Source organism: Cnephaeus nilssonii (assembly GCF_951640355.1).
Source record: "Cnephaeus nilssonii genome assembly, chromosome: 8".
Lineage (NCBI taxonomy): Eukaryota > Metazoa > Chordata > Mammalia > Chiroptera > Vespertilionidae > Cnephaeus > Cnephaeus nilssonii.
In genome coordinates this window covers 2,186,245-2,202,765 of record NC_137079.1, presented here as the reverse complement: position 1 = coordinate 2,202,765, position 16,521 = coordinate 2,186,245, and the positions used below count along the sequence as shown (strand labels likewise).

General features: G+C 63.8%; 1 protein-coding gene across 1 annotated transcript in view; it reads left to right on the top strand.

The window, feature by feature from the left end:
- The window catches only part of DLGAP2 (DLG associated protein 2), a 72,796-nt gene that overhangs the window by 43,447 nt on the left and 12,828 nt on the right, over positions 1-16,521 (top strand). Inside the window, exons 6-9 of the mRNA XM_079779033.1 lie at positions 5,038-5,375; positions 6,357-6,398; positions 11,748-11,833; positions 12,976-13,391. Of these exons, the coding sequence (XP_079635159.1) occupies positions 5,038-5,375; positions 6,357-6,398; positions 11,748-11,833; positions 12,976-13,391 (882 nt within the window). The remainder of the gene's footprint in view (positions 1-5,037; positions 5,376-6,356; positions 6,399-11,747; positions 11,834-12,975; positions 13,392-16,521) is intronic.

The window sequence follows — 16,521 nt, the reverse complement described above, 5'->3', positions numbered from 1 at the left end:
CGCCGCTGGCTTCCAGGTCCTAGTGGGGAGCGCAGCGGGGGCGCGGGCGCGGCACTCACACGGGGCTCCACGCCTGCCGTTCCAACGGCGCTTTGTCTTGATTGCGGATCTGGCCTCCTGCGTCCGAGGCTAATCTCTGGGTTTCCTTCTTGGCGTGCTAATGACTGCCGAGGACTGAGCCGGCGCTTTCCGCCTCCCAGGTGCGGGCGGTAATGAGGCGTGTGGTTGGCGTGACGATGTGTTCACCACGAGGTCGCCCAGTCGCGGGGAATGCGGGCCGGCAGCCTCAGCTGCGTCTGGACAGTTAGCTGGTCTCCACGGGCCCCAAGTTCTCCTGCAGGAGCCGGGCCAGGCCAGCCCCTCGCAGCCCTAGAGGGACACCCTGAGGGCCCAGGTCACTGGCTCCAGGTCTGGGTGGGACGGACGGGAGGAGGTGCTGGCATCCGCTTTGCAGCTCGAGTCCCCCTGAGCGTCTGGAAGACTGGGCTGCAACCGTCACTTAGACGCCGGGCTGGTTGGGGTGTGGCTGTGGCTGTGCTGTTGGGGCAGCGCAGGATGCGGCCTTGTGCACGCGATGGAGATAAATCTGCGAGTTTGGGCGCAGCATCCCTCCGACAGCGTCCCCCTGACAGTGTCCCCCCACAGCATCCCCCCACAGCGTCCCCCACAGCGTCCCCCCACAGCGTCCCCCCGACAGTGTCCCCCTGACAGTGTCCCCGACAGCGTCCCCCGACAGCGTCCCCCCGACACCGTCCCCCGACACCATCCCCCCGACACCGTCCCCCGACAGTGTCCCCCCGACACCGTCCCCCGGACACCGTCCCCCCGACAGCGTCCCCCTGACACCATCCCCCCGACAGTGTCCCCCATAGCACCCCCCCACAGCATCCCCCGACACCGTCCCCCGACAGTGTCCCCCACAGCGTCCCCCGACAGCGTCCCCCTGACAGCGTCCCCCCGACACCGTCCCCCGACAGTGTTGCAGCTGCAGCCTCAGCCTTCCCACCTGGCAGTGCCCTGGGCGGGGCTTGGAGAGTCCCTCAGAGGGGTCCCCTGGCACCCCTTCACCCCACAGACGCCGGGAGGGGCACTGTGCCTGGTCCAGGCCTCCGTCTGCTGACGGCAGGACTAGCCGCTGAGCACCGTGTCCCTTCCGCATCTCCCCTTCCCTTCACCCGCTTCCCGGAAACGGCCTGAGGGGGGCGTCACGCTCCTTCGTGGTGAGCAGGGAGCTGACCTTTCCTGGGGGACAGGCTCACCGGCCGATTGCTCAGAGGAGGCCCCGAATGAGCTGCGCCCCCGCACCCCTCACTCCAGGGCGACTCTCTCCAACGGGCCTGGTCTCCGAGATGTAAGCCAAGTCCAGGCTGGCCCGGACGTGGGGTTGGCAGCCGTGCGCTCTCCCTCCGCCCCCCAAGGCGGCAGCCGCTGGGAAAACCCCCAGGGGGGTGCATGGCATCGTCCACGCGGCGAGGAAGTCAGGACAGGCATTCAAGCCAGGAGGACGTTCGTTTATGCCGGGAGCCCTGGCCAGTTTTCTCAGTGGTTAGAGCATCTGCCTGCGGACCTCAGGGTTGAGGGTTCGATTCCCCATCAAGGGCACATACCTGGGTTGCAGGTTCAAACCCATGCTTGTGGGAGGCAACCCATCGATGTGTCTCTCCCACCTCGATGTTTCTCTCTCTCCCCCTCTCCCCCCTCCCTTCTACTCTCTCTAAAAATCAATGGAAAACATATCCTCCAGTGGGATTAACAGCAACAACAAAAACCCAGCTGGTGTGCTCAGTGGTTGGGCGTTGACCTATAACCCAGGAGGTCAGGGTTCCATGCCCAGTCAGGGCACATGCCTGGGTTGCAGGCTCGATCCCCAGTGTGGGACTTGCAGGAGGCAGCCCCTCAATAATTCTCTCTCATCATTAATGTTTCTACCTCTCCCTCTCCCTTCTTCTCTGAAATCAATAAAATCTATACTAATAAAAGGGTAATATGCTAATTAGACAGGACATATTCCCGTGGCAAGGGCCAAGGCAGAGGAGGTTAGGGGTGATCAGGCTGGCAGGGGGGAGCAGTTAGGGGTGATCAAGTTGGCAGGGGAGGGCAGTTAAGGGTGATCAGGCTGGCAGGCAGAGGCAGTTAGGGGCAATCAGGCCGGCAGGGGAGGGCAGTTAGGGGGGTGATCAGGCCAGCAGGCAGAGGCGGTTAGGGGCTATCAGGTTGGCAGGCAGGCGAGTGGTTAGGAGCCAGTGGTCCCAGGTTGTGAGAGGGATGTCCGACTGCCGGTTTAGGTCTGATCCCATAACCGGCAGTTGAACATCCCCCAAGGGGTCCTGGATTGGAGAGGGTGCAGGCTTGGCTGAGGGACCCCCCCCCCCCCCCGCACGAATTCTGTGCACTGGGCCTCTAGTATATGTATATAAATATATTTAAAAAAGTAAAATGTTAAAAAAAATGGAGTAGTCAGGTCTTCAGCTACTTTAAGATCTTAAGTAATCATTTAAACTTTTACTTCAAAATCATTTGATCACTCATAGTTAAATTAACCTGATGTGATGTTTAGGAATCCCTGTCTCTGTTGATTCGTCTGCTCCCTGAAGACGCTCGAACCCCAGTAGAGTTCTGCTGCTGAATTAATTTGAATCTCCGTTGTGTCTAATGTCTGCCTGGCGTACGTGGAGAAAATGGTGGTGGCCCAGCGGTGACGGATGCTGCTGGCTTTGATGATGTATTCTCGCTCTGTGCTCACAAGCACAGAACGGAGACAATTACTTTTGCCCAAACTGCTCAACTGAATAATTGAATGTTTTTCTTGAATGTGGGAAATGATTTTTTAAATTGTTCATTTGAGTCCACGGCGGCAAATTAACGGGATCAGACGATCATTTTTTATCCTTTCTCTACCGTCTTCCCCGCCCCCAGTCCTCTCCCTAATGAGCCTTTTAGGAAGAGCGGTCCCCCGGGGTCGAGGCCCCCCACGCGTTTGTCAGAAGAGGGGATGGCTGAGTAGTGAGTGAACGTAGGAAGCCACGGGTTCCTGTTCGCTTTTAACGATCCCGTCCCCGGTGGTTTCCTGTCCCTGAAATAGTTTGCGTACTGCGATTATTTACTCGGGACTGACACCTGCAACTTCGTCTTTAAATTAAGAAAATTCAAAAACAGTCCGTTAACCCGGAATGGAAAAGCGATTTATGGCTGTGCTGTCAACAGGCCCGTTCCAGGGCACGGGAGGGACCGTGTCACATGCGCACGGGCCCCTGTGGGTGACATGGGAACATGCAGGGTGCGTGTGACATGCCCATCTGACGCCTTCACACACAAACCCCTCTCGGCTTCCGCCTCACAGGGAAGAGGGGGGCTGGGGGCTGGCGCCCGGACGTCACGTGTGTTTCTAAATCCGTTTCTTCCTTTAATTTGTATCAAGCTTCTTCTCAAGCATTAGGGATCGGTTATTTATTTCTACTAAATCCGTGTGTCGGTGTATCCGTGGGCCCTCACAGAGTCACAGGGACGGGGGGACACGTGTGTAGGGATTTAACAGGCCCGTCCCTCCAGGCACCCAGTTCCTGCAACGAGACGCAGCGACTCGGTTTCCTCACAGGCCACAGGCCCCAGCGGAACCACACCCGTCGTGCGCACTTGGGCCGGGCCGCTGGTCACTGTCACGGGACAGACAAACCGCCTCCTCCCTGGTCCCTCGCGCGGGACTGTGGGAGCTGGAACGCAGCGATGGGCGCTTAGAGGCTCCTCAGCGCTGGCGGTCCCTGAGGCGCCCTGGGGTAAATAGAAACACTTTTCAGGTCCATCGAGAATTTCCCCCTCACCGTCCAGCACGGGGAGCCCGACCCCTGGCTCCGGGCCCGGCCCCTCCCAGCCGGGCACCGCGGTCACAGCTGAGTGGCCCTCTCCGCCTCCCCTCTCTGCCCACAGGCGGCCAGAGAGCCGAGGAGGGCAGTGACGCGGCGGCCACGGCACAAAAACAGCCCTTGCTTCTCGAACCCTGAGAGTAAAGCCTTGACTGCGGCCCGTGTCCAGCCGTTCTCCTGTGGCGGCGGATCCACGTCAGGGGGAAAGTGTTGTTGTTGTTTTAATACATATTTTTTCATTCAGAGAAGAAGGGAGAAGGAGAGAGAGAGAGAGAGAAACATCAATGAGGAGAGAGAATCATGGATCAGCTGCCTCCTGCACACACACCCCCTACTGGGGACTGAGCCTGCACCCGGGCCCGGGCCCTGACCGGGAATTGAACCCTGACCTCCTGGTTCATAGGTCGATGCTCAACCACTGAGCCGCACCGGCCGGGCTCTCCATTATTAAAATGCTCACCCACCGTAAGCATTTCCAGGCGACACGGGAACTGGAAAACAGTCACCCTGGACCAGCCTGGCGGGTGCAGATAACTCGCCTTTCTCACAAATCTATTCTGTCTTGGTCTCTATGTAACGTAGTGTTTCCTGCTTTTCTCTAAAAGTATGTATATAGATATGTTTCCCATTGACTTTTAGGGAGAGAGTGGAAGAGAGAGGGGAAGACAGAAACATCGATGTGAGAGAAACACATCGATGGGTTGCCTCCTGCATGAGCCCTGACCAGGGCCCGGGCTGGGGAGGAGCCTGTAACCAAGGCATGTGCCCTTGACCGGAATCGAACCTGCGACCCTTCGGTCCACGGTCCAACGCTCTACCCACTGAGCCACACCGGCTCGGGCAGAATTTTCCTGCTTTCCAGGGGCCTCAGAAAGTGAGCATTTCCCCGTGACGCTGTGACCTGCGTGAAAATGGGAGCGTGACGGCCTTTGTCCCGCTGCCCGCGCCACTGAGCGTGGGCCGTGGTGGGTCCTCGGCGTGCGTGTAACTCGCTGTGGAAAGCACTCGCGTACCGTCTCTGAGGGGCGTTTCCTGCAATGACGTCAAGTTCGCGGGCCGGGCGCTGGGAGGGACTCGCTCGCCGGGTCGCGGGCAGGGAACACGCGGCCGCCGTGGGCTGACCTCCGCGGGGGAGGCGGGGCGCGCCTCTGCTGACGTGGCCTCTCGTGTCTTGCAGCCGCCATCTCCTACGCCAACTACAAGAAGACGCCGCCGCCCGTGCCGCCCCGCACCACCTCCAAGCCCCTCATCTCGGTGACGGCCCAGAGCAGCACCGAGTCCACGCAGGACGCCTACCAGGACGGCCGCGCCCAGCGGGGCTCCCCGTGGGCCCAGGACGGCCGCGGCCTCTACACCTCCACCGACAGCCTGGACAGCACCAAGGCCCTGAGCCTGGCCCTGGAGACGGCCGCCCAGCGCCACGCCGCCGACGGCCCGGGCCGCGCCGACAAGGCCATGCTGGCGTCCAAGGCCGAGGAGTTCCTCCGGGGCCGGCTCTCCTCCATCGGGGTCCAGGTAGCCGCGCGCCGCCGCCACGGGAACGCGGGTCGCGTAGAGGCGGACACAGCTGGGCCAGACTGGTGGGGCCGCGGCCTCAGGGCTGGGACGCCTGGCGGGTCTCGTCCCCATTGGCAGCCCCAGATGCATGGATATGCCCCCCTCCCCCACCCCCAGGCTCCATCCCTGACCCAGCCCACCCTGCTGCCCAAAGGTCCCCTCCCCTCCCCTTCCCACCTCTCCCCATCCCACCTCCCCTCCCCGTCCCTCCCTGTCCCTCCCCTTCCCTACCCAGGGCATGGTCGGGGCCACCAGCTGCTGAGAGAGCGAGGAATTGGGTTACTTCTTGCTGAAGAGGAATTTCTTGTCCTGTTTTTGCTAAGCTTGCTAGCCTTGCAGCCAGCGCGTGGGGCGGGGTGGGGGGGGCGCGTTGGGAGCCCCAGACAGAGAGAGGAGGCCTTGGCTGACCCAGGCTGGCGCCCACGGCCACTCCCACGTGGGCCGCCCAGGCTCCTGTGCCAGACAGGACGCTCCTGGCTTTTGTGTGGCCACGACAGGTGCCACGTCCCGTGGTGTCAGACCACAGAGGGCCCGGCGCCCGCCCAGGACGCAGCCCTCGGAGCAGGCGGCCCACCTGCCCGACTCTGTCCGGGGCGGCCCTTCCCGGGCGTGGGAGGGGCGGGCGCGGGGCACACTCCTAAGCCCGGGTCCCAGCCCGGGGGCTGCGGGTCGTGGCTGCCCAGGAGCCTCCCCTGGTTTGTCCCCGTGACCGCCCCTCGCTCACCGGACGTGGGAGGAGCTGCTCCGGCGCAGACAGGCTCGCGGACCTCGCCTCCCCCTGCTCGGCCTGAGCCCAGCAGACGGTTTAAAGGTCGGGGCTCCCCTGCGGGCCGAGGGCACGGGGCCGTGGCCCAGAGAGCGAGGGGCGCGGGCGTCCGGGACGGGAGCGGCGGGGAGCCCGCGGCCGGGTCCCACACTGTGGTTCGTTGTTTTGTTTAGGACTCTGAGTTCCCAGAGCGTCAGCCATACCCAAGGTCGGATGTAAGTACCAGCGCTCACAGCCCCGTCCGCATGACCTCACTCGCCTCCTTCCCAGACGCACCGCCTGCTCCGTCACCCGGTCCTGACGCTGAGGGCCCAGCCCTGCGGGGACCCCTCCCCACCCCACCCCCACCCCCGCCCCGTGTGTGATCCGGTAACTTCCTGCGGCCACAGCACAGCCCACGGGGCCCTTGGGGTTGTGGGTCACGTCCCAAGAGAAGACTTGTGAGGTCCCCGTAACATCAGATTATCCGGCCCCCACCCCCCGCCCCCGTATCTCCCCAGGAGCCTCTGGCGCCTCCTCTCGCCCATCCCACCGCCGCCGGCCCCGCCCGCGAACACGCAGGCACATGGCCCGCTCCCCTGACGCCTTTCTGACGCCGTCCCCCCGACTGTGTGTGCCATGATGGCCGGCTGGTCCCTCCCGCCTCTTGGCCACCCGGCGCCTAGCACAGTGCGTGGCACGTAGCGCGTGCCCGGTCAGTGTCGGTGAGTGGCGGGGGCGTGGCCGGTGACGATGAGTGTGAACACAGGATGCACGTGTGTCAGGGACTCTAAGGAAAGTGCGCGGTCCGTGTGAGCTGGCGGAGCAGCGACAGGCAGGCTGCGGGGCATTCCCAGCCCGGAAACGCATTGCCACAGCCCTGGGCGTTCCCGAGATGAGATGGATGGGGGGGGGCCATCGGGGAGCAGAGAACACGGGCGGCCTCCGTGACGGGCTCCGTGGGGCTTCGGAGGCGCTGGCACGGCCGCGGCGTCCTGTCCTCAGGCCGAGGCACAGCAATGACCGGGCCGCCGCTCCACGTGCCCGCCCACCACAGGCCCCCTCCCATAACCCCGTGCGCAGGGGCTATCGTGGGGAAACCGGGGCTCGGGTGAGTGACTCGCCTCAGGGCTCGTGGCCAGCGGTGTCCAGGCCTCGCTGAAGCCAGGAGGGTCGGGTCTCGTCACCCATGGGCCCTCTGCGTCCCCGGGAGGAGGCGATGGCCGTGTCCCCGGGGCCGCGCTCCGGGAGGGGGCGCTCTATCCCGCAGCTGGTAGACGGCGGGCATGCGGGGCGCTTGGCCTCACTGGGTGGGCGGTGCCCCCGACCACAGCCTCACCCCTGAGCAGGTGGCCAGGAGCTCGGGGAGCGGGGTCCCCACGCACACACACAGCGGAGGCTCAGGGGGCGGTCAGTGTGCCTCCCCTGAGCAGGGCCACACCCTGCAGGAGCCCAGGCCCCGAGCGAGGCTGCGGGTGGCTCTGGCAGCCTCCGTGCCATTCATCGCGGGCCCTCCTGCTCCGTCTGCAGGGCTGGGCGTGGCGTCTGGGCCGTGGCTGCAGGGCCAGAGAGGCTGGTGTGTGGCTGCCGGGCCATGACTGCCGAGCCGTGGCGTCTGGGCCGTGGCTGCCGGGCCATAGCAGCTGGCGTGTGGCTGCCGGGCCATGACTGCCGGACCGTGGCGGATGGGCTGTGGCAGCTGGCGTGTGGCTGCCGGGCCGTGGAAGATGGGCCGTGGCTGCCGGGCCCTTTCCCAGGTGCAGCCGGGTCAGTGTCTGCCGGCGTCCTGAGCCCCTGCCCGCCCCCCTCACTCTCCTCGTGACAGTCGGGACATCAACTATTTTCTTTGTGTTTGTTTTTATGTGCAACTTTGTTGTTGCAGAGGCTTTACTTTCCGTGTGTGTGTGTGTGTGTGTGTGAGAGAGAGAGAGAGAGAGAGAGACAAGGGTTGACGGTGCTCAGGTCCCAAAATGGGGCTAAATTCAGGGACCTCCAGGCACCTGCCTCGGGCCCATCTCTAAGGTGGGACCGACTCCCTGTGCTCTCCGCAGGTGGGAGCCCCGGGAAGCCTGTGCACACTCCACGTTGGAGACCCCCCAAGACCTGGTTCCCCCAGGGTCCCAGTTGGCCCGTCAACCAGAGCTGAGCCCCCCGCAGTGCAGTGCGGAGTGGGGAGCACCTCGTGGCCACGGGGACGTGGGATGGGTCCCTGAGGAACGGACGGGAACTGTGTCAGAGCCACGCCTGCCTGTCTGCGTGCAGGCTGGGGACGCGGAGTGAGACTGAGCAGGGCTGAGAGCACGGAGCGGCGGCCGAGCTCGGGGAGCTGCTGGGCCCGCCCCCCAGCACCTCGGAGACTGGGGGCTCAGAGGACAGCTCACCAGCCCTGACGTCCTGCAGATCCAGGCTACACACGAGACGGGGCCCAGGCACACGGGCCTGCCCTAACATGCACACACATACACATGAGTGCACATTCGTGCACACATACATGCACAACCATGCCCACACATATGCACTTGTGTATATGCGTGCACACACTTGCATGCATGCACATGTACACACATGCACATGCACACACTCGGGGCCCCCCAAACTCCTGTTTCTTAAACAGGTCAGGTTCGGGGATGTCCTCCCTCCCACCTGCAACCGGCACTCACTCAAGAGCCGCTCTGACCATGGCCGGGCGGGGCGGGGGGTGATGCTCGGGGTCCGAGGGGCCTGCACAGCCTCTGCGAAGGCGCCCGCCGCTCCCCTGGGGGACGGCCCCCACGCATCAGGGAGCCGCGCGCTCAGCCACGTGGCGCTCGCTCAGCACGTGGGGGTTCACTGACTCCCCTTCCCCCTCTGGGTCCCGGACACGTGGGTCCAGTAGAAGGGAAGACACGCGTGTGTTTCTTGAAACTGAAATGCGTGAGCATCGCCCCCGGCGTTTCCTCCCGGAAAAGATCCCGGTTTCCTTCCCGCGTGAAGGAAGCTCCTCTCCCCGACGCCCGTGTTTCCGTCTGCGGGAAGCTGCGGCTCCGGGGCTCTGAAATGGGGAGACAGTGAGCTCCCCGGGCCCGTGCGGGGTCATCACACCCCCTCACACCCCTTCCTTCCTCTTCCGAGCTGTCCTCCCTGACCCAACGCCCACGGCGTTGCCGCCGGCCGCCGGCCGTCGGAGTCCCCGAGGCCAGAGGCCAGGGGACCGTCTCTGTGGACACGCGGGCTGGCTCCGCGGGCAGGGCCTCACGCCACTCCACGAGCCGGTCCAGGCCCTCGTGTCTGAGATCAGAGGAACGGCCCGACGGCACTGAACCCGAGCCTGGGTCCCCCGACCGTCCAGGACCCGACGGCCCCGAGAGCGACCCTTTTCTCTGTAAAAACGATGGAACCCGCAGGGAGAGCCGTGCCGACCGGACGAGAAGAAAAGCCTGTGGTGTGTGTGGCTGCGTTTACAGCGTGTGTGAGCCTCTGAGTGTGTGTCTGTGGCTCAGTGTCCATCCACGTCGTGTCCTGAGCACCACGGGTGGTCCAGCTGTGGCCACGGCCACTTCGGAGGCACATGCTGCGCCATGAGTCACCGTCACGTCCCACATGTCACCCCGCGTGCCCCCTGCTGCCCCCGGTCGTCCCCGGCCTGCCCGTGTAAATGTGCCGCGGTGACGGCCTCCCACATGCAGGACGCATGCCATTAGACAGAGCCCTGCACGTGGACAAGGGAGGCGCGCTGCCGGCACTTACTGGTCGGAGGGCAGTCAGAGCGCCCCCCTGCCCCCCGTGTCCCCCCGTACAGAAACCTCCGCGTGCACCCCCGTGGCCTGAGTCCCCTTGCTGCGACCCAGCTGGACGACAGCCACCCACATTGCGCCGTGTTAGGCCTCTGACCGGCCCCGCAGGCCAGGACTGTACTCACGGGAGTTGCGTGCCCGCCACGCGGAGGCGCGTGCTCACAGCGGCATCGGTGTAACCAGAGGTCACCGTCATCCCTGCGCGAAGAGGAGTGAGCCAATGGGCTCTGGTCACGAAACGCCGTCCCACGCAGCCACGTTCCCACGGGATGTTCCCACGGGGCCGGGGCCGCATCCCACGTGCCCCGGCTTTCCCCGCGATCCCCTCGTGTTGAGCCACATCAGACACAATCTCCACAGCCAGCAGAGTGAGGACAGAAAGCCTCAAAGCCACGGCCCGCCTGACACGGGGGAGCAAGGGTACCAACAGCAGGTGGGGTTCCCCCGGGACCCCCCTCCTCCCAGCCGCTTCCTCTCCCAGCCCTCGGGGCACGCCGCTGGCCAGGCGTGACTCCCAGGCCTCTTCAGAATCACACCAACAAACACGGGGCGTGCCCGGCCGTCCCCCAGGGGATGCCCAGGCGCCGGCGGGTGCCCGGGGTTGAGTCTGGCAGGAGCAGGTGCGTGCAGAGCGGCATTGCGATCGGAGAGGTCCGGTGTGAGCCCTCCCGCCGCCCCCGCGAGCTGGGCACCGCTGGGCAGGGTACTCACCGTCCCTGATGCCCCAGCCGTCAGTGCGGCGAGACACGAAGGCAGGTGCCGTGTGGACCGCGTGTTCGATACGCGCTCAGCCCACGTCATTGCCCCCGGCCGTCTGAGCGAGCGTGAAGTCAGTGCCCGCTGCTAGTGCTGTCACCTCTGTGAGCCGCCCGTTGAGCAGCCCCCGACCCGGCCGAGGCCACGGCCCCCCTGCGAACAGCCACAGGTCACGCTCAGGCTGGTTGCCCTCGTGGCTCACAGGAGCGTGGGAGCGCGTCGCCGCTCTGTGCGCAGGGCAGCATTGCGGTGTGTTTAGGAAAAGACGAGTTTACAGCTTCGTGCTCCCATGTTGGGTGGAGGTCAAAGTGCCTCGGTCCGCCTGGTCCCATTCCTTGTGCGAAGGGGCTGATGCTCAGATAAACGAGCCTTTGGCTCCGCAGCCCGCTCCGGCCGCGTGCGGCGGCTGTTTGTTTTCACGGGAGTCCCCGTGCGGTGTCCCCTGCTGACGGCGCTGTGTGGGTCGGGGGAGACTTCCCGCCAAGGCGGCCGCCAGGAGGAGCCCGCGTGGGTCAGGTCTCTGCCCTGTGCTGGCGTCACCCTGCGGGCGCGGCCCTCCTGGCGCCCGTGGCGGCTGCGTGTCGGAGACGGCGCCTGCCCGCCCCCTGCACCGGCCCGACCCCTCCGTGTGTGCGGTGTGGATGCGACGCCCGTCCGGCTCCAGGGAGCCGCTTTCTGTCGTTGGCTCTCTGGTCCGCGCTGTGCTGCTTCCTCCCGGAGGCTGTGGGCGAGCCGCGAGGCCCGGCGGTGGTGCTGGTGCTGGTGGTGGCGGTGCAGCCGCCGCGAGGCCCGGTGCTGGTGATGGTGGCGGTGCTGGTGGTGGTGGCGCAGCCCAGCAGAGCCCAGGTGTGAGCGGGGGTGTGGCATCCGGTGACACTCGGCGGCAGCACAGTCGCCAATGAGCGCGTGGCCCTCTCTGTGGTTCTCCCGGCCGCGTGCAGCTCTGCGTTCACTGAACAAACGCGAGTTAATCGCAGCCCGTGAGCACGCACAGGGACAGTCCCGGCCCAGGCCCCGCGTCCCTGTTCTGAAGCGCCACGTTCTGTGTTGAATTAGGTGGAAACCGCCACGGACTCGGACACAGAGAGCCGCGGCCTGCGGGAGTACCACTCGGTCGGCGTGCAGGTGGAGGACGAGAAGAGGTAACAGCCCCTCGCGAACCGCGGCGTGGCCGAGCCCGGGCTGCGGGTCAGGAGCCTGGTGGCCAGCTTCTCGGTCAGGCCGACCGCCAGTACTTCATGCCGTTGGTGGAAACCGGGTCACCCATCCGTACCTGTCCGTTCCCGCCGTCCGAGCGTGCGCCGGCGTCCGCCCGGGTCTTGTTTGTGCAGGAGGCAGGGAATGGCTCTCCGGAGCCATCGGCAGCTGTGCGCGCAGACGGGCCGACACGCGGGACGCGTCCTCTCCGAGGGGCTGCCTCCACAGCAGAGGACAGAGCGTCTCTCACGCGGCTGTTACTACCTTTTAAACCAATTTTTAAAAGTCTGTTTTCATTGATTTCAGAGAGAGAGGAAGAGAAACAGAGAGAGAGAGAGAAAGGGAGGGAGGTAGAAACATCCATGATGAGAGAGAATCATGGATCGGCTGCCTCCTGCACGCCCCCCCAACTGGGGATGGAGCCCACAACCCGAGATGTGGAGATGGTGACGCCCCAGCTGAGGCCCGAGCCCGCCTGCGGGACTGTGTGTGATGGACTCGGAGGGCAGGGCGCTTGGCTGTCGGGCGGGAGAAGACGCCTGTGCCCTGACGCGTGACAGGGCGAGACCGGGCGTGGCCACGGGTTTCCCCACACGAGATACGCCGCTGCGGGTTGTGCGGGCTGGTGCACACCGGGCCCAGAGGGCGGCTCCCCGTGCAGGGCCCTCCTGGTGCCGGAGGGACTCACATTCCTGGGGCATTGCCTGGGGGGGCGGGAACCTTTGTTCTGCGAGGGCCGCGTGGATGTTTATATAACGTCACTCGCAGGTCACACACAATTATCCACTTAAAGACGGGCCTGCTCCGTCCGGGCGAACATTGAACCAGCTCACGGCTGGGCCAGACCGAAGGATCTGTGGGTCTTCCACAGCCCGCGGGCCGGGCGTCCCCCCCTGTGGAGCGGACACTGGGACGCAGGGAGGTGTCGGAGGACAGTCAGCAGAGTCCAGGGTCCTGGATGGAGGAGCAGACACCAGGGAACACAGGGTCCCCTGAGGCCCCGGCGCCAAGGGCCAGGGTGTGCTCGGGCCCGTCTCAGAGGCCTCCCCTCTCTCCCCCCTCCTCTCCCCTCCCCCCTCCCACGCAGGCACGGGCGCTTCAAGCGGTCCAACAGCGTGACGGCGGCCGTGCAGGCGGACCTGGAGCTGGAGGGCTTCCCGGGGCAGGTGGCCACGGAGGACAAGGGCCTGCAGTTCGGCAACTCGTTCCAGCGGCACTCGGAGCCCAGCACGCCCACGCAGTACGGCGCCCTGCGGACCGTGCGCACGCAGGGCCTCTTCAGCTACCGGGAGGACTACCGGGCGCCCGCGGACACCGCGCCCCTGCCCCCGCCCGAGCCCTGGCTGGAGCCGGCCCTGGACTCGGCCGAGAGCGGGCGCGTGTCGCCCTGCCGCCGGGACGGCTCCTGGTTCCTGAAGCTGCTGCACACGGAGACGCAGCGGATGGAGGGCTGGTGCAAGGAGATGGAGCGGGAGGCCGAGGACAACGACCTGGCCGAGGAAAGTAAGCGCTCGGGCGGCGGGCGGGCCCCTGCGGGCGGGCTCCTCGGGGAGCCGGGCCAGACGGGAGGGGCGTGCCCTGATGTGTGTAACCAGGGGGAACCGGTCCCCGGGACGCGGCTGGTCAGTGGACAGGGAAATGTGGCTGAAACGTCGAAGGCCCGAGTCCTGCGTGGTCAGGTGCCACGGCCAGTGGTGCGTCCTCGGTCCCACAGCCACGGGCCTGCCCCCGAGTCCGGGCAGCAGGGGCCTCACCACGGTTCTCTGGTTCGTTGCTGTCCTGGGTTGATGAGAAATATCTTTGGCTTCATGTCAGGCGAAGTCAGAGCTGAGCCTGGCCGGGTTGGCTCAGGGGTTAGAGCAGTGATAGGCAACCTTTTGAGCTTGGTGTGTCAAACTTCGCCAAAAAACTGAGCATAACTCGGGTAGTGTGTCACTTTGAGGAAAAAACATTATTTCGCAAATGTTTTATCCTCAGGAGCAGCAAATGTTTCATCCTCGGCATGCGGCCGCCTCAGCGGCCGCGTGTCATCAGAAATGGCTACGCGTGTCAGTGCTGACACGCGTGTCATAGGTTCGCCATCACTGGGTTAGAGTAATGGTCGGCAAACTGCAGCTCGCGAGCCACATGCGTCTCTTTGGCCCCTTGAGTGTGGCTCTTCCACAAAATACCACGGCCTGGGCGAGTCTATTTTGAAGAAGTGGCGTTAGAAGAGGTCTAAGTTTAAAAAATTTGGCTCTCCAAAGGAATTTCAATCGTTGTCTGTTGATATTTGGCTCTGTGGACTAATGAGTTTATCGGCCACTGCATCCGCCCAGGCCCCAAAGTGTCGCAGCGCGGGTTCGATTCTGGTCAAGGGCACGCACCTCGGCTGCAGGCTGGATCCCCGCCCCAGTCTGGGCGCACGCGGGAAGCAACCAGTCGATGTGTCTCTCTCACATGGATGTTTCTCTCTGTCTTTTCCCCTCTCCCTAAAAACCCCCGGGAATGCCCTGGGTGAGGACTGACAAGATCAGTGAGGGAGGGAGCTGCACGGCCTGGGTACGGGCGTGGGAGGACTTGTTCTCCTTCGGGAAGAGGCGGGAAGTGAGTTCCCGCGGCCCCGCGGCTGTAGCCCCTGGACGAGACGTGTAACGCCATCCCTGAGCCTCCGGGATCTTCCGGACCCTGGTGTTAACGTAAACCTCCCACAGAGACGCGCGGAGTGCGTGGCACGAGACAGTGACGGGGGGGGGGGGGATCATAGGTCGGCACGTGGACAGGAAGTGGCCGCAGTAACCTGGATGGTGTCGGCCAGGGCACAGTTGTTCACAGCGAGTGGGGGATCCTACGAGCAGTGAGGGGGGAGGGCATCCCCGGCTACTCACGCCTCCTGAGGCGTCGCCCCTGCGCCCCCGCGCCCTCCTGCCCTCCGCTGGGGCTGACGTGGCCTGTGTCCTGGAACGCAGACACCTGCTGGACAATTTCCATGTTGATGGGTCTCCCCACCGCTGGTCAGTAACTACGTGGGGGGTGTGGCTCTTACCCTGGACACACGGGACAGAGGAGAGACTGCTTGCCAGCTTTGCCAGCTTTGGGGATTTCCATAATTTCTTATTTTTTTTAAGAATGATTTTTAAAAATATGTTTTTACTCATTTCAGAAAGGAAGGGAGAGAGATATATAGAAACATCCATGATGAGAGAGAATCCTTGACCGGCTGCCTCCTGCACGCCCCACACTGGGGATCGAGCCTGCACCCACGCATGTGCCCTGACAGGGAATCCAGCCGTGACCTCCTGGTTCATAGGTCGATGCTCAGCCCCTGAGCCACGCCCGCCGGGCAGGGTTTCCTGAATTTCTGAAGTTGCCCCGCTCTCTGGATCTCCTCGTATTAGGCACCTCTTCCGCATGCTTAGTCGTCCAGCTCAGATATTTCCCGAGTGATCTTTAAGAGGTGAGATAACCTTGGATTCTCCTCTTAATTTTAAGACCGGATACACGATTATTGGTCATGGAACATTTAGAAAGTGGAGATGAAACGAAATGCCTTGTGAAACCGAACTCCAGGCCTGGCTATTGAAATCTGCATTCCATGGGACAGTTTTCCCAAACGAAGTTTTATAATCAGGGCTCCCTGGACTGATGAGTGCGTTTAGACCCACTCGTCCTCGGTGGTTAACGGACGGCGGTGCCCGGACGAATGCTGGTGCTGGGGGTGGTGTGGCGCCGCAGGCTCCCGTGTGCGTGCAAAGGCGGGCACACTACCGAGCAAACGTCACTGCACAGTGTGTGGGGCCCTTCGTGTTAATTATGGTAAACCCAGTGGGTGAAGGACATAGTGACCGCCCCCCAAATAGGATGTTTCCTGGGATAAAAGAATTTGTTCCAAAGCGACAGTGATCTTTTTGTTGTTAATCCCCATTTGAGGATATTTTTTCCCCATTGCTTTTCAGGGAGGGGGAGGGGGGGAGAGAGAGAGAGAGAGAGAGAGAGAGAGAGAGAGAGAGAGAGAGAGAGAGAGAGAGAGGCATCGAAGCGAGCAAGACTGGTTGCCTCCCGCACTCACCCTGACCAAAGGCGGGGAGCAAACCCACAACCCAGGTATGTGCCCTTGACCAGGAATCGAACCCATGACCCTTGGGTGCTCGGGCCGACGCTGTAACCCCTGAGCCACGCCGTCCAGGGCAGAGCCACAGATCTTATTTGAGGTCCATGAAGAGAGAGCTCCCCCAAGGAGCTCTACGGCGGGATCTCACCAAAGGCGTTGGAAGTTCTCTTGCCCCAAGGAGTCAATGACCTCAGTGACCTCGGACTCCAGAGCTGAGGGCTGCAGTGATGTTGTCGCCACGGGGCTCCCTGGTCACACTCACAGGGGCTGGGGTCTCTACCCCCTTGTGGAGTAGCATGACCTCTGCGTGAGGGCGGGGCCATCTCTGTGTGGGGGCGTAGCCAGCTCTGTGTGGGGGCATGGCCAGCTCTGTGTGGGGCATGGCCAGCTCTGAATGGGGGCGTGGCCAGCTCTGTGTGGGCAGGGCCATCTTTGTGGGCAGGGCCATCTTTGTAGGGGGCAGGGCAGCACTGCATGAGTGTGGGGCCAGCTCTGTGGAGGCGGGGCAGCTCTGTGTGGGGGCATGGCCATCTCTGTATGGGG